This window comes from Carcharodon carcharias, chromosome 1 (assembly GCF_017639515.1).
Source record: "Carcharodon carcharias isolate sCarCar2 chromosome 1, sCarCar2.pri, whole genome shotgun sequence".
Classification (NCBI taxonomy): domain Eukaryota; kingdom Metazoa; phylum Chordata; class Chondrichthyes; order Lamniformes; family Lamnidae; genus Carcharodon; species Carcharodon carcharias.
In genome coordinates, this window is record NC_054467.1 from 75,744,448 (window position 1) to 75,762,482 (window position 18,035).

Genomic DNA, 18,035 nt, shown 5'->3' on the forward strand with positions numbered 1-18,035 from the left:
TCCCGTCTCCCACCTTTTAAAAAAGTATTCTGTTTTTCCATTCTTCCTAACGAAGTGGGCAATTTCCTGCTGCACTGTCTAGCTCGCACACTCTTTATCTGGTTCACACTCCCTCACACAATCACACTAAGTGGGTGAAACAAAATACATTACAGCACAAAAGAAGTCCATTCATGTCCTATTATGTCTTTTTTGTCAGATCTTTTTTAGAGCAATCCTAAGCGAATCCCACTGTCCTCTTATCAATGCAAAGCTAACCTCAAGGGAGAAACCAGAAATTATAGACCTGTTAGTCTAACATCTGTTGTGGGGAAGTTACTAAAATCTATAATTAAAGACACAATGTTTCAAAATTTGAGCTGATTCAAGAGAGTCAACATAGGTTTGCAAAGGATAGGTTATGTCTAACAAATATAATTTAATTTTTTTGAGAAAGTAACCAAAGTATTAGGCAGAGGAATATTTATGGATGTAGTTCATCCATGGATTTCCCAGAAGACATTCAATAAGGTTCCACATACAAGACTCTTAGCTAAAATTAAAGCTCATGGCAAATTATTGACCTGATTAATGGGTAGAATATATCAAATAGAGATAATATGTAGGTACTCCATTTTATTTCATTGATTCTCAGGATGTGTGTCACTGGCAAGCTCAAAATTTATTGCCCATCCCTAACTGCCCTTTGATATGGTGGTTGTGACCACCAATTGAGTGGCTTGCTGGGCCATTTCAGAAGGTAATTAAGAGTCAACCACATTGCTAAGGGTCTGGGTTCCAGAGCATTACATCACTCCTGTCCTCTGTTCCCATACAGAGTAGTGGGTACTCGAAAGAGTTACAGAGTAGTGGGAGCGCTTGGCTTAAATAGCCAAGTGGTTATGGTACTGGGTTTGTAACCCCAAGATCAAGAGTTCAAATCTCACAATGGCAAACTATGAAACAATGTAACTTCATCTGAAACAGATGGAAATGTGTTTGTACTCGAAAGAGTTACAGAGTAGTGGGAGTGTGGTGGTGCTGCCTAACAATTGTGGTATTGGTTGCATGGGACAGACTCCTACTATCCTTCGCATTATCCACTGCCAGTCATCACAAAAAAGCTGGATGTGGTGTCCCTTTCTGTTGGCTAACCTGCAAAGTGTGCAAAGACTGCTGCTGCATCCAATTCATGTGGAAAGAGATGTCGGTACTCCTCTTGGAATAGAAAGTGTCTGTCACTTCCCTAATGCAACACTGGACAATGAACTGAAAGTCTTGCTGATATCACTTGGCACAGTCTGAAAGGAGTGAGTGGCATAAAAATTAAGGGCCATGGTGATTTTTACAGTTACAGGCAGTGCTGTCCTTGCCTTGGCTTTGGGATCCAGTTTAAACTATGACAGGAGGTAGGAGAAATGTTTCCTAGAAAGCTGGCAAGTCCTCCATCGTAATGCCCTCCTCTTCTCTCTTCTACCAGCTGATCCTGTTCTCTCTCTCTTTGCCTCAAAGGCAGTCATAACAGGAGGCAAATAATATAGATGCATAACAAACAGCCAATCTTGCTACTCCTAAATGTTGCTGCTAGCAACTCAGAAGACAGATGTCCAACGTGGAAAATCAGCATAGTAAGGTCCACAATCTCACCAGCAACTTAACAGAGCAAAACTAGTGACTGACCTGAATGGAAGTGATGGTCTCTTTAAATAGCACTTCTGCAGGCTCCTTCCCAAACGTTGGTGTCATTATTTGCTGGACAAGTTGAGGAAGTATTGATTCAGATGCTGGGGCATCACTAGTGTTTTACAAACTATTTGGGTATGCAAACCTTACTTGCATATTATAATGACCTCTGTGTATTTTTCAGCTAGACAGGCCCCTGAAGTACTTGAACCAATATACATGCAGTGCACTTCCGGCATGGATTGATTGTGTACATGCCTCTTGCCATATTGGGCAAATGGACACAAGTTCAAACCCAAAAACGGGGTGCTTGGCTTTGGACTTTCTAGACCTCAGCTTCCTTTGTTTCTCCCTCCTCCTTTCATTCTCATCACCTTGCTCATTTCGGAAGGTACGGTGACTCACTTGGTAAACTGGACCATGTCAATGCACTCCTCAATTGCCTGTCAAGAGGTAAGCTTGTACAATGAGACCTCTATCTTCCTCAGTCCTGCCTGGTCACAACATTAAAAACTACAACCCCACCCAGCAAAAACTTGGGACTCCTAATTATAAGTCCACTTTACTGCTTCTTGCAACTTGGCCACCTAAAGTAAAGGGTTCTTTTGATTGGATTAAGGTTATAGATTCCCAGTTAAGCGTTGGTCTCAGATCCTCCTAATAAAGTACTTACCTCTTGAACTTGTGTAAGATGCAAACTCCAACTGCGAGCAGGCAGATCACAAACATAACCACAACTATCAGCACACCTTTCCCTCCAATGCTTTTCTGGGAAACTGAAAAAGAAAATATTGACATGATATTGAGATTGATAGCACAGAGTATTTAATATCTCTATATCAAAGTCCAACAGAGGTTTTTCACTCAAGTAAACCTCTTTCCTAAAAAAAAATTGCTTTATCTCTACATCTCCACAGTAGGAACTTAATAAAAAGATCTCTCTACATTTCCATACAAAACCTTTCACTGGCTATAACAAATTAAGTGGGTTTTTCACAAATGGGATCAGATTAAGCAGGATAGAAATGGAAATTGGTGTTTAATATTTATTCTCTGCATAGTAGCACTCTATTTCCACTTGCTATGTCATAATTCAATCCACACAATCACTGCAATAACAAGGGGCCCCGAAATTCTGAGCTGAATAGAACACTCCTCGTGGAAGGACATAAGGAGTGTGGTTTAAAGCCCATAAATTAGTCCTAGATGCAATGAATCCCAGCCTCACTGCTGAATTCCCAGAGGGAACACAAGTTTATCTAAAAGTAGCTCCTTATGTCACAGAGGATATGGCTGGGAAAGGGATTTGAGGTCGAGAATTGTCTCAATCTGGCGGCTGATATGGACAGATGACTGAAGCATATCAGCAGATGAAGGGGCACACTTGGGGGTCAAGGTTTTTTTCAAAATGTTTCTTTTTACTCCTTTGCAAAGAGGGACAAGGGCCACAGGTAGAAACCTTTTTGCCAGTATCAGTGGTGCCCTCACAGTGTGGATTTGCAGCACCGCTTTTTCCAAGACACGCACTATGCTGAGTGCTGTAGATGCGCCTGCTGTGGCACGGGCACTCACGATTAAAATATTAACAACGAAGCCTCTCCCTGACCCTGGAAAGCCGAATGTGATCAGCAGTCTAGAACTACCGCCGAATGTGATCTGCAGTCCTTATGGCAAGATGTCAGACTTGTGGATTTCTGATCCCAACATCTTTGATGTTTTTCAGAGAACAGGAATGGACATCAACATAGTTTCGATGGTATCTTTAATGCTGTGCAAGTTGAATGTGAACATTTTAACAGAGCTTGTTTTTGATACCATACAATTCTATTATGAATTATAATATGGTCTTACCCGCTCTATAATCAGCCAGTGTAACAGTCACTTCAACCCCTGGTTTCAGAGAAATTTTTACTTGATTTTCTGTCAGAGCTTCTATTAAGGATTCAATTCCCTGGGGGGAAAAGCACAGAAACAAATCTATCAGTTTATAGTGTAGAATAAATTACTGCAGAACTCAGGCTCCAATAGCCTTGTCAATCACCACCATTCTCAACAATACCAAGGATTCATTGTGATTTTTACTTACATTATTGAGCTAATTTAGTGATAATTAACACAGACACACAAAGGATGAGTGACACCGCTCAATTTGCAACTCATTGAAGACTGAGATCAATTTTCCAAAACTCAAAAAACATTGGACTAAATCAAATTTCTTACTTCTTCCCAACCCAAATTTACTACTCCCATCACCAATTATCCCCACAGTTTACTGAAGTGCTTATAGCTGATCCTCTAACACATCACTTCAGGCTTTCTAACTCTTATACTGTAACACCTTGTTGATCGCATGCACAGCTACTGGTCTCCCACTTAAGAACAAGTACTGCAGTTGTCTTATATCTGAAGTATTTTCCCATGCCACAGAAATCATACTAGTTAGAGATGGAGTTTGTTTCACTGGTGTATGAATCAGCATATTTTCTACTTTTAATTTCAGATTTCCAACATCTGCACTATTTTGCTTTTGTGTATGAACTGATGGCCTCCTTAAAGATTGCTGGCTCCCAGCTAGATGCTGCTTCAGATATAACTTGCTCTGGATCTTGGCATTTTTCTAGTTGGAACTCTAATTTTCAGGCAATTCCTCCAGGCTACCCTCTACTCTTCCAAATGCTCATAGTATAAAAGATACTGCAGGCTTCAGCATTATGGCTGAATGACTTATCCTAACTTAGCCCCAAACCACTTAGTGACAACTACAACTCACATTTGTATCGCACCTTGAATGCAGAATTGTAATCCAACAAAAAATGGCCATCGAGCCCAAGAAGGACACATGAACAAGGAGTAAATAAAACTGAGCTTTAAGGAGGGTCAGGAGGAAATGGAGTTGAAGAGGCAGAGGAATTTAAGGAGGCAAAGCCAGTAATGATGGATCCATGGTTGTATTGAATTGGTTGGGGTGTGTTTTTAGTTGGACCGATCTTTTAGTTGCAGTGACTCATAATGGCTGAAGATTGGCATCTATGATAGTGAGAATGTCAGGGGGAGACCGAGATGGATCTTGCGCTCAAGTACTTGGTTCTGCTATCATTGAGGATGGGGCTGCAAATGAAGCCTCTTCCATTAGTTATTTAATTATCCACCATCATTCATGCCTGAATGTGCAGGGCTGCAAAGCATTGAGCTGACTGCTTGATTGCAGAATTGCTTGATTCTATCTGTAACTATCTCTATGCTGCTGTAATCCTGAGGCCTGTAATCACTAATTTTTGCAATTTTGTGTTTTTGTATTTTATTTCTGCTTTGTTCTTAATTTTAAGAGAACCTGTATTAAGCCTGCATTCAATTTTCAAAAGTTACTTTGTAGACCTTGATTTAAAATTGTGTGCTTTAAGTCAAGTAATTAATTATGTAACTAATAGTAATCAGTTGTGATATCATTAACTGTTTTTTTCCTCCCAAGGACTCCTTCACTTTGTTTTCAAACTGGTCAAAGCAGGCCATATGTGCAGCTGTTGTTTTGTTTAAATGGCTGTTTTCCCTCTTCTTGCAAGATTTGCTAAAATAGAAGTTGCTTTCTATTGTTTAACAAGAGACAGTTCCTACTGCATTTGATGACCCTTGAACTACAAGCCAGGACAATGGAAAAACTTGCACATGGGGTGGTCAACTACAGTGTGGATCAGGAGATGGAGTTTGATTGATGGACAGTATAACCTGATTGATGGCAGAAGGAAGACACCATCAAAAAGATGTGTAAACAGCCTGAGTCTTGAAAACCTTGTAGTGTGTAGAGAAGGATTTGATAAGGACTCATTGCTGTCAGACTCTTGTTTAGAAAAAGTCTGGATGGAGGCCTCAGAAGGCTGGGAGGGAGCCAAAAATTGGACTTAAAGGGGCAGAGCATCCGACATCCTGGGATGCAGCCAGCATGGATTAGTCAACCACTGAAGACGACAGAGGAAGGGATGTCGATGGAGTGACTGACCAGAGAGTCTACCCCCGTGCAAGGTTATTCAGAGACTTGGCGATGTGTGTACCAAGAGGAACTGTATTATTTTGGAAAACTGTCTTGAGCAGGCCATTTTGGGGTGACCATTTGTACTACAATAAAGTTTTCTTTCTTCCTTTCTTTTAATACATATATTTATATCCAAGGGCTTTTTTCTTCTTAATGAAATTATCTTTCCCCTTTTTTTTGTTATTGGTTAATAAAAATTGTTGTTTCCACACATTATTTGGTATTGAGTCACTCATTGCAGTTACATCCAGAATACGGCTCTTATAGCCAAAGTGGTTAAATGGCTAATCCAGTTCAGTTTTTGGTCAATGGTAACCTCCAGGATGTTGATAGTGGGGGATTCAGTGATGGTAATACCATTGAACATCGAGGGGCGATGGTTGGATTCTCACTTGTTGGAGATCGTCATTGCCTGACAATTGTGTGATGCGAATGTTGCTTGCCACTTGTCAGCCCAAGCCTGGATATTGTCCAGGTCTTGCTGCATTTGGACAAGGGCAGAAGTGTGTATCATCTAAAATACGCACTGCAGGAATTCACCAAGGCTCCTTCAACAGCACCTTCCAAACCCACGACCACTACCATCTAGAAGGACAAGGGTGGCAAATAGATTGGAACACCAGCGCCTGCAAGTTCCCCTCCAAGCCACTCACCATCCTGACTTGGAAATATATTGCCATTCCTTCACCGTCGCTGGGTTAAAATCCTGGAACTCCCTTCCTAACAGCACTGTGGGTGTACCTACACCACATGGACTGCAGCGATTCAAAAAGGCAGATTATCACCACCTTTTCAAGGGCAACCAGGGATGGGCAATAAATGGTGGCCTAGCCAGTGAAACCCACATCCCGTGAATGAATAAAAGAAATATTTAAAAATAATTATCTTAAATTTAAAATTACACAATAGGACAGCTCATACTGCAAGAACAAATACACTTGGGCAGGATTTTTCGCTTGGCGTGTGGGTGTGCGCCCGACACACCCAAGCTCGAAATAGTCCGCAATGATGTCGGGCAAGCATCCCGACATCATCACACACTTGTGCGATATTTCGGTCAGTGGACACGTGAGTCAGCAGCCTGCCCGCCGACAATTAGGAGGCCTATTAAGGCTATTAATGTATTAACTAACCTGTGTTTTTCGCTGCCCGTCCAACCATAATGGCCAGGCGGCTTATGGACCTTTGAGGAAACCTCATCCAAGGACGGGATGAGGTTTCTGATATTAATTTTTAAAAAATTGATTAGGCAGGATTTTTATAATTTATATGTTAAGGCGAGTGAGTCCAGTGTGCGGACATTCTTGTTCTGCATTTTAAAATATTTGATGGTTTTAAATTCTTCAGCTCCCTGAGGCAGCTCTCTGCCTTCAGGGAGCTTTCAGTGCATGCTCCCCTGTGCCCGCGCTGACTTCAGCGCTCATCCCACCCGCCCCCCGCACCCCCCTCCTCCCCCCACCTCCCCAGCAGCACTGAGCCTTTCAGTGTGCCTTACACACTGCCTGGCCGTTAATTGGCTAATGTGGACAATGTCTAAGTTGTCTCTCCACCACTCCCCATTCCTAGCTCTGTAACGTCCTCCAGCCCCTGCACTTCCCAGGATGCAGCCTCGCTCATTTTAAACATTGCAGTACTGTATGTTTCATCTCCTTCTGCTCTCTCGTTGGTGGCACAATCTTCAGCCATCTTAGCTTTATGCTCTGGAATTTTCTTCCCAAGCCTTGCCATCATGTTGCATTTCTCCCCACTTTTAAAAGCCTTCACAAAACCTACCTTTACAACCATGATTACAATCATCTCTCCCAACCTTCTCTTAACTCCAACAAAGGATTATACCTTAAATCGCAACTTGCATTTTTTCTCCCACAGATGCTGCTTCACCTGCTGAGTGTTTCCAGCATCTGCAGTATTTTTTAATTTTAATTTAATTTAATTTTTCTTCATTTTAACTCTGCTTCAGCATTTGTTCCTTTTCTCACCATTCCCACCAGTTCTAAAATACTTTGGGACATTTTGCTATGTTAAAGGCACAATGCAAATAATAGTTATGTTAAATATATGTAAAGCTCATGAAGTAACCAATACTATCATTTTGGCTGTTTTCCTATCGCTCTAAGTTATCTTTATATTGTCAACTTTTCCATAAAAGTTCAAATTTGGTACCTTGTCAGTGGTTACGCTTCTTTTCCTTTTTGGTTTCTCTGGTGGTGGAAGCAGGTACAGCTCTGCTGTGGTGGGCAGACCCACTCTTACCACTGTTAAAAGTAATTCTTCAGGCATGCCTGTGGTCTGCAAAGACAATGATTATCACATCAGATAAAATATTTCAAGGTGTCACACACTGATTTTTCTGAATGCTAATGAGTCATTGTTGAAAGGGATGGGAAATGTTTCCGTGTCTATGGATGAAATAAAGACTATTAATGAAATGGCTAAAAAAATAAGCTGGAATACTCATATACAACAGGAATAAAAAGATTTGCATCCATTAAATACTTAAGAAAATGAAGGTAGGAGGGAGAGCTTTGTTAATTATTGTGTGTGCGGGTTAAGTTAAGTTAGTAATGAATGACAATGTTGCAATTTTTGAAAGATCAGAAACAATTTTTGTAGGAAATAGACATATGATGATTTTGGAGTCAATGTTCACTTTTGCATGTTTGCAAATGAAATTCAACAGTGCTCCAGTCCCATTACTCACTACTACTCCCAGCTTCTCCCTGATGCTAGTCTAAATGATGAAAATATCTTGTAAGGGAGCGTATCCTCATGCTAGCAGGGAATAAATTTGATAAGGTCTATTTTTGGCCTGGGAAATGCGATACACAACTAACCTACGTATGAGCTATTTGAGGCAGTCAGTACACAAACTTCATGCTACCTGTTGGTCAAATTGGTTGTAGTGTGTAGCCAAGTGAGCAACACGTTGCTAACTGGCTTCATGCTCAATAGAGGGCTCAACAGCATGCGTAGTTAGCATGATACAAAGCTAGCCTGGACCTCTTAAAGGCAGCCCTGTCTCTGCACTCATGTTGCAGCAGCTGCTGTAAAAGTCTCAGGAAGGCTTAGATGGAAGGTACAGGACAACAAATGGAGAAGCAAGCCAGAGAGAGGACACCAGGTTTTCGGATGCAGTGCTGGATGTTCTGGTGATAGAAATGGAGAGGAGTGGGATGCCATGTTTTCACAGGGATCACAGCATCCTCAAGAAAAGGTGGCCAGGGGGGTCAATTCCCAGAGCATGGCCCTGTCAACCTGACTGCAGTAGTAGAGAAAGTTCAATGATAAGACATGAATGGTCGAGGTCAGTGAATGCATCTTCAGATGCTACCTCTGTTGAGTAAAGGGTTAACATCAGAAGCATACATGACACTGATGTAATAATGATGCCAGATCACATGACTGAGAAGTAAGAGGGAGTTGAAAGAGGGAGAAAAGGACGAGGAGAGCAGCAGGATTTTCAGTTTGAAAAGGGCGAGGAGAGCGGTGGGGACTTCAGTTTGTAAAGGGCATGGAGAGTGGTGGGGACTTCTGTTTGTAAAAGATGAGGAGAGCTGCAGGGACTTCAGTTTGTAAAGGGCGAGGAGAGCGGCGGGGACTTCTGTTTGTAAAAGGGCATGGAGAGCTGCAGGGACTTCAGTTTGTAAAAGGACGAGGAGAGCTGCAGGGTCTTCTGTTTGTAAAAGGGTGAGGAGAGCTGCAGGGTTTTCAGTTTGTAAAGGGCGAGGAGAGCTGCAGGGACTTCTGTTTGTAAAAGGGCGAGGAGAGCTGCAGGGTTTTCAGTTCGTAAAGGGCGAGGAGAGTGGTGGGGACTTCAGTTTGTAAAAGACGAGGAGAGCGGCGGGACTTCTGTTTGTAAAGGGCGAGGAGAGTGGAAGGGACTTCAGTTTGTAAAGGGCGTGGAGAGTGGCGGGGACTTGAGTTTGGGTACCTTGCTGGGAGTCGGAGTGGAGCAGACCTGCGGGAGACAGGCGGGAGCTGAGCAGCACACTGTTTCGCTGTTTCAGCTGTTGAGAAACTGCGGTCTGGGAAAAAGAAAAAAACTCAGCTGTGACGTCACAGGAAGCTAGTAAGTAGATTGGCCGGTAAGTGCTCAGTTTAAGGGTCAGTGTGGGAGAAACCAGCTTAGGATAGGCGAGTAAACTAAAACTTTAAAATAATAAACCAAAATTTGAAAACTTTAAAATTAAAATCAAACAATAAAGATTTTTAAAAAGCAATAAAAATAAAGTAATTTAAACAAACAATTAAAACACATACCTTGTAGTTAAGAAGCACATAACCTTTAGCTGTCAGCATTCAATAAACACAGTAAATTGTGGCATACATAGGAAGAAAGTAATGAAAGTAAATTAACTAAATAACATAAGTTAGAATTGCGGGACAGGTGTTATGTTGCAGCTGTGAGATGTGGGAGCTTTTGGACGCCAAGGTGATCCATGACAAACACATCTGCAGGAAGCATAATCAACTTGAGGAATTTCGGATCAGGATTATTGATCTGGAAGTCAAAATGCAGACACTGCGCAAATAAGGGAGGAAGAGAAATATGTGGATACTTTGTTCGAGAAGATAGTCAGATCTCTTAGAAGAGGGTCATCTGTTTTGGAAAGCAGCGAGGGACATGAGGGTGTGACTGACTGTGAGGCAGGTAATGGGACTGAGCAGACAGTGGGGGAGGAGCAAAAGCAAAAATGCTGTAAAAACTCAGCAGACCTGACAGCATCTGTGGAGAGAAAGACATTTTGAGTCTGTATGACTCTTCTTAAGAGCTAAAGGGAAGTAGAAATGTGGTGAAATATATATTGTTTAAGGGGGGGGTGGTGGAAGCTGGATAAAAAGCCAACGTTAGGTGGAGGCAAAGGAGAGATTGCAAAAAATGTCATAAACAAAAGATCAAAGGGTTGTTAATAGTGGTGGTACTCGCTAAAGCAGGTGCTAATGGTGACATTAAGAGTGGAAAGCAATCAAAGGAGGTTTACTAGATTGATACCTGGAAAGAGTGGGTTGTCTTATGAGGAAAGGTTAGACAGACTGGGCTTGTTTCCACTGGAGCTTAGAACAGTGAGGGGTGATTTGATTGAAATATACAAGATTCTGAATGGCCTTGACAAGGTGGACATTGGAAGGATGTTTCCTCTTGTGGTTGAATCCAGGACTAGGAGGCGCTGTTTTAAAATTAGGGGTTGCCCTTTTAGGACAGAGATGAGGAAAAATTTTTCTCTCAGAGGGTTGTGCGACTTTGGAATTCTCTGCCTCAGAAGGTGAAGGAGGTGGGGGTCAGTGAATATTTTTAAGGCAGAAGTGGATAGATTCTTGTTAGGCTAGGGAATCAAAAGTTATTGGAGTTAGATGGGAATGTGGAAATTGAAACACAAGAAGATCAGCCGTGATCTTATTAAATGGCGGAGCAGGCTCAATATTCCTGTTCCTATTTCTTATGTTCTTAGACGCTCCAACCTTGTGTAGAGGTGGGGTAATAGTCAATCTCCAAAACCTTAAGCACGAGAGCTACCCCAGCCCTCTGAATAAGCATTGTCACTCAATGTGACACTTCCAGCTCTGATACTGGTACTGTACATACCTTAGAGGGGAGCTACAGACCTGGGATCAGAATGTAGTGAGTCACAGGGTATGAGTGGGTTGTAGCCATGCCAGTGGAAAAGGATGGTGCATGTGCTGGTTCACTAGAGGTGAAGGTAGCAGAGGAGTTCTGCTGCAGAGGATTTTGGTTGGGTAGTGTACAGGCGAATGCTGAAGGGCATGCACACTGAGATACTGGATGCATTGGGAGGCCTGTGACCGACTCCTTGTCACTTGTCATGAAGTATGGAGGAATTCAGCTTCAATTTGGCAAAGATTTGTGTGCAGAGCTTGGAACCCATCATTTCCAGCAGTATTGGTCAAATAGTGGTCAGCTCCAGGACAGCACTTGCAGACCCAGTGTCTGGTGGCTGTCATCTCATATTCTATTCCAACGTTGCAGAGGCCACCCAATGCCTCAGTGCTGCAGTGGAAGCTCAGACGAAGGTCATCAAATCCATGCTTGTTGCCATGCAAACCCAACTTGGTGCCATGCAAGCTTAGACTGTTGCCATCATAACTATGGATATCAAAGTGCTCAAGGAGTTTGCAGGCTCTTACGGCAGTCCAGCAATCTATCCTCTAATGGATAACTGAATTGCTGAGGTTCTGCCTTGAGGGAGCGTCCATGGTTCTGTGGTGCACTATGTTACTGTCCTCTTGCAAGATGAAATCATTCATGCTCCCACCAGTGCCCTTGCTGCTGCCTTTCAGCCCGCCAGCCCAAGCTGCTGTCACCCAAGCTGAGATGGAGCAGTTTGAAGCCAGGCCCACAAGTCCCAGAAGTGCTTGAGGGTGTCCTCCAATGATACCTGCAGTCTCCACCAGTGAAAGTCAGCAGCTTTCATCAGTCATAGAGATAGCACTGTGTAGGAGCACAAGTACAGGCAAAGGCAAATAGAAGACAGGCACTAACAGAATGCACCAGGATGAGTAGTTCAATTATATATGTATCATATGAAGTGCTGTTGGATAACATTCATATGGAATGGTTTTTGCTGTGGCTGATATTTCAAGACTTTTGCCAAGAGGAGACTGTGATGGTCTGTAGCAGTGAGTTTGAGAGTTTGAAAGATTGAGCATTGTGGAACACTGGTGATGTTGGGTTGAAATCTCTGGGGAATCAAAGTCTGAGTATGTGCTCACAGACAACCCATCCTAAGCGAAGGGCTCTCAGCTGCCTCGTCCCTTCCTTCCCTTCCTCCATCAGAGATGTCCTCTGAAGGCCTATTGGCAAGGGGTGCACCCTCATAATAGCAAGGTTGTGGAGAATGCAAAAGACCACTAGGAACTTGGAGAAATTCTCTGGTGAGTACTGAAGGGCTCCCCTGAGCGGTCCAGGCAGTAGGACCTTTATTTCATGACGCTGATGGTTTGCTCCCTGACCTTCCCGGTGGCTTCATTGCCCTCATTGTAGGTGTGCTGTTCTCCTATGGTTGTGTGTTTGGACGGTGTGGTGGTGTGGATGTGGGGCAAGTCATTAGTCAGGTGTATAGAAGTTATCCCTTGTCATAAATAACCAGGCTCTGGTTCTTCATGGTGGGCCAAAAATGGTGAGTATAGCTATAGGATGAATACATCATGGCTGGTGCTAAGATAGCAGGCATTCACAGGATTGTTACAGCATAGAAAGAGGCCATTTGGCCGATTGTGTCTGTACTGGCTTTCTGAATGATCAATCGTGTGATTTCCCCACCTTCTTCCCATAACCCTGCACATTTTTCCTTTCTAGGTAACTACCTAAATCACTTTAGAATGCCTCGATTAAACCTGCTTCCCACCGGGCTCTGGTTGTACATTCCAGGTCCTAACCACTCACTGTGTGAAAAAGGTTTTTTTCATGTCACCATTGCTTCTTTTGCCAATTACCTTAAATCTGTGCCTCTTGCTTTTGATCCTTTCATGAGTGGGAACAGTTTCTCCCTACCTACTCTCTCCACAGCCCTCATGATTTTGAACACCTTCATTAAATTTTCGCTCAAACTTCTCCAATTTATCCTCATAACTGAAGTTCCTCATCCCTGAAACCATTTTCATGAATCTTTTCTGCAATAAATGCTGGTCTAACCAGTGGCCCCCCACATCCCGTGAAAGAATATTTTTAAAAATCTCTCTAATGCCTTCACATCTTTCCTAAAGTGCGGCACCCAGAACTGGACGCAATACTTCAGTTGAGGTGGAACCAGTGTTTTTTTCAAGTTTAGCATAACCTCCTTGTACTCCATCCCCCTATTAATAAAGCTGAGGATGCTGTATGTTTTACTCACTGCACTTTCAACCTGTCCGACCACCTTCAATGACTTATTCACATATACACTCAAATCCCGATGCGCCTGCACCCACTTTAGAGTTGCGCCCTTTATTTTATACTGTCTCTGTGTTCTTCCTGTCAAAATGAATCACTTCACGCTTCTCTGCATTGAACTTCAACTACCTTTTGTCTACCCATTACACCAACTTGTCGGTGTCCTTTTGAAGTTTTACACTAACATCCTCAGAGTTCACAATGCCTCTTAGTATTGTATCATCCGCAAATTTTGAAAGTGTGCCCTGTACAAGGCCTAGTAAATTAACATATATTAGGAAGAGCAAGGATCTGACATTGACCACTTGGGAACTCGACTACAAATCTTCCTCTAATCCAAAAAACACCCATTAACCACCACTCTGTTTCTTATCGCTCAACCAATTTTGTATCCATGTTGCTACTGTCTCTTTTATTCCATAACCTATGACTTTGCTCACAGGTCTGTTGTGTGGCATTGTACCATCCGGTCCTGCTGAAAGTCAATGGACTTTTGGCAGAGTTGCCGAAACTCCCGTGGCGAGTGCTCCATGACAGAGCCAGAAAATCCTGGCCTTGATTACTATTCTCTTTCGTCATCCAGGGAGGTCTGGAATTGTTTACCCTATCTTTCTCTTTATTGTGAAGATACTATATCTTCTTGGATGGTAGCCCGTTGTTCAGGTAGGTTCTTCCTGCCAACTTTTGATTCCTATTTTTTTGGTCCAGATCCATTCTTACCCCATTAAAGTTCATTTTCCCACAGTTAATTATTTTTACTCTGGATTATTTTTTGTCTTTTTCCATAGCCAACCTAAATTTTCTGATACAATGATCATTGTCCCCTAAATGTTTTAATGACGCATGATCCACTTGGCCTACCTCATTCCCAAGAACCACAACCAGCAGTGGCTCCCCTCTCATTGGACTGGAAACATATTGCTGAAGAAAATTTTCCTGACACACTCTAGGGACTCTTGCCCCTCTCTGCCCTTTACACTTCCACTATTCCAGTCCACATTTGGATAATTAAGTTTCTCATTATAACTACTTGAAAATTCTTGCAGCTCCCTAATTTCCTTGCAAATTTATTCCTCTATATCTTTCCCACTTGTTGGCAGCCTATAGACTATAATGAGCAATGTAATTGCACATTTTTTTTGTTCCTTAGGTCTAGCCAAATAGATTCTGTCCTTGACCCCACTGGGACATCCTCTCTCTCCAGCACTACAATGGTCTCCTTAATCAGTACTGCCACCCCTCCCCCTTTTCTTCCTTTCCTATCTTTCCTAAACACCTTGTATCCAGGAATCCAGAATACCCGGTCTTGCCCTTCTTTGAATCAGGTGTCTGTTATAACCACAACATCGTATTTCCACATGGCAATCTGCACCTGTAACTCCCCAATCTTATTTACCACACTCCATGCATTCATGTAAATGCACAGAAACCCTGATTTAGACTTTACTGTCTTCTCCCTCATTCTGACTCCACCTAATAACATACTATTTCCTGTTCTAATGCCATCTAACTTTCCCAGTATTCTGTACACCTTGGTATTCTTCTCTGATACTACCTCCTGGTTCGCACACCCTTGCCAAATTAGATAGTGGAGTGGTTGCCTTTGCAATTGAAGAACATCTCTGTTACTGAGGGGGCTTGCATAGCTATGTGCATGCAGTCAATTGCACCCTGCACCACTGGGAATCCTGCTAGCCTGGCAAAGACATGTACTTGTTCCTCCTGCTTCCCTCTGGTCGGTGAGAAGACACTGTGTCCTTCTCTCCTTCTGTAGGGGGCCTCTGTTACCTCCCTGATGCAGTGACAGATGGTGAACTGTGAGATGTTACTAATGTTGGCTGCTCTCACTGGAGTAGCAAACTAGGGCTGTGGTGATCTTTACTCACCCTGCTATGTATCAGTTCAAAATGTGCAGTACAGTTCACCTCCTTGGTGAAACAGGCACCAAATGCACTATTGAGGCTGAGATGGAGGGGTGAGAAGTGGTTCCTAAAGACGCTTGGTAAATAGACCCTCTATTGAAAGGCCGCTTTCTTCTCCCTCTACACACAGTTTCCCCTCTCTGCTGCCTGTTCTCCATTTCCTTGCTACAGCTCAAGGTACACTGCAACTATAGCTCCCATTAATGAAGCTAGTTTTCTCATGATAGGCCTTTTAACTCCTCTGATCTTTTTGTCAAAATCCAGTACCACTTAAGTTTGCAGAACCCTTCCAATAACAAACAACACTGTATTTCCAATTATGCTGCACTAGCAAACAATGTAAATAGGCACCTCATCTGAAGGTTGCATGGTTAACCCTTTAAATAGCGTTAGTCGGGTTGAATGGGAGTGGGGTGTTCCCTTATGCAACTGAATGCATGTTCAGTTGGGAATGATTAAGAGATGTTATCAGGACCTGCATTATCCAAAATGGTAGATTGCGCACCAAATCAGCATTAGAGGCTGTTTGGAATTACTATCTGCCCATTTTACGCATTTCCAGTGTGCGCATGGCTCACTTGCACACAATCTGTACATGGGCCAAACTGAATGTCATGATAAACAGTCAGAAACATCATAGCATTTGAGAGCCTTAGGCTTCCCTAGTGTCAGCATCAGCGATGTTATAGAGCTGTATTTCATGGCTAGGTTAAATTTCATGCGCAGCAGTATCATGCAGGAGCCAGAAGTGCTAATGAGGGGAGAAGGGCACCAGTGTGAACTAAACAAGTGGGAGTAGGGTGCCTGTATGGATTGAGAGGGGCAAGAAGGGTAAGTGTATGAACTGGGGAGTGAGAAGGTGCCAATGTGAACAAGTGGGTGAAGGGGAAAAGGGTAGCAGTGCAAACATGCAGGCAAATGGAAGAACGGTGCCTGTGTGACCAAGTGGGTGAAGAGAAGGGTGTCAGTGTGAACAGGAAGGTGAATGGGAGAAGGGTGCCAGTGTGAACAAGTGGGTGAAGGGGAGAAGGATGCCAGCATAAACGAATGAAGGGGAGAAGGGTGCCAGTGTAAGCACGTGGGTGAAGGGGAAAAGAGTGGGGGTGCAAACATGCAGGTGAAGGAGAGAAGGGTGCCATTGTGAACGAATGAAGAGGAGAAGGGTGCCAGTGTGAACAAGTGGGTGAGGGGGAAAAGGATGCCTGTGTAAACAAGTGGGTGAAGGAGAAAAGAGTGGGAGTGCAAACATGCAGGTGAAGGAGAGAAGGGTGCCATTGTGAACGAGTGAAGGGGAGAAGGGTGCCAGTGTGAACGAGTGAGGAAGAGAAAGGTGCCAGTGTGACAAGTGGGTGAAAGGTGCCAGTGTGACCAAGTGGGCGAAGGGGAGAAGGGTGCCAGTGTGAACAGGAGGGTGAAGGGGAGAAGGGTGCCAGTGTGAACAAACAGGTGAAAGGGAATAAGGTGCCACTGTAAATTCATAAGCAGAGGGGAAAAGGGTGCTAGAGCAATCTGAAAAATGGCAGGAAAAGGTGTCACTTTGAACTGAGGTGGAGTGCATATGTTTATGTAACTGATGCTCAATCAGGACAAAGGTTTAGGGTCAAAGCGGAATCTTTCCGCTTCCGGTAGAAGAGGAAATCCTGAGTCACAACATCAAGTTTACAATGATATCAAGTTATATGAGAACTGATTGAATGAAATGTCATCTCAGTTCAAGTGCTTAAATGGAAATTCCAAATCACCATGGAGGACTGTGATGTGAGTTCTGAACAAGTAAAAAATTAAAATGAATCTATAAACTTGGCACATCATAACATTCAAGGCAATGGGTCAAGTGCTGGTAAATGAGATTAGGTAGGTAGGTCAGGTGTATCTCACGTGTCGGTGCAGACTCGATGGGCCGAAGGGCTTCTTCTGCACTGTGATTCTGTGAACTGGAAATCTTGAAAAGATATGGGAAGTGGGCAAGGGAATGGAATTTAGTAAATAGCTCTTCCAAATTGCCAGTACAATGGCTAGATGTCCTCCTGTGTTGTAAACTCTGATTCTGTGACCAGAGCTAACTGCATAGACTGAAAGACCTATTCTTAAGTTGTTATATTCTTAGTCATAGTAGCCTTAATTAAAATAGTCAACACATCGTGAGACAGAAAAATCCACCAATTTAGTCCACAAGACACTTGCACTGACTTTGATAGTGTAGTGACAGGTGAAAATAGGCTTAAAATATGCAAAATAACTGTGCAAATATTTAACCGTTTCAATTGTTACTTCATCCTGGAAGAATTGTAACAAACAGCAGCAGCGAGATAGCCCAGCATCTGACATACTGGGGTAAATTTTTAACTTGCTGTCTGAGCGTAAAATTGTCGATGTGGATCGACTGTCCATTATAGAAATTGCTGGATTTTTTATTTCAATTTTCATTTCTTGATTAGCATGTTGATAATCTACCTCACAGTCTGCAAACTTTATCACATAATCATCAACGATCGCAATGTGTGATTTCCAGTATAGATAGGTTATTTATTAGCAA

The 18,035-nt window shown here is 42.9% G+C and overlaps 1 protein-coding gene across 2 annotated transcripts in view; it reads right to left on the reverse strand.

Moving 5' to 3' along the window:
- sorcs2 (sortilin-related VPS10 domain containing receptor 2) overlaps nt 1-18,035 on the reverse strand; it is a 698,208-nt gene that overhangs the window by 27,009 nt on the left and 653,164 nt on the right. For both annotated transcript variants that reach the window (XM_041197348.1, XM_041197339.1), the window contains exons 23-25: nt 7,853-7,978; nt 3,514-3,613; nt 2,336-2,438 (exon numbers count right to left, since the gene is read on the reverse strand). In XM_041197348.1, coding sequence (XP_041053282.1) covers nt 2,336-2,438; nt 3,514-3,613; nt 7,853-7,978 — 329 coding nt within the window. The remainder of the gene's footprint in view (nt 1-2,335; nt 2,439-3,513; nt 3,614-7,852; nt 7,979-18,035) is intronic.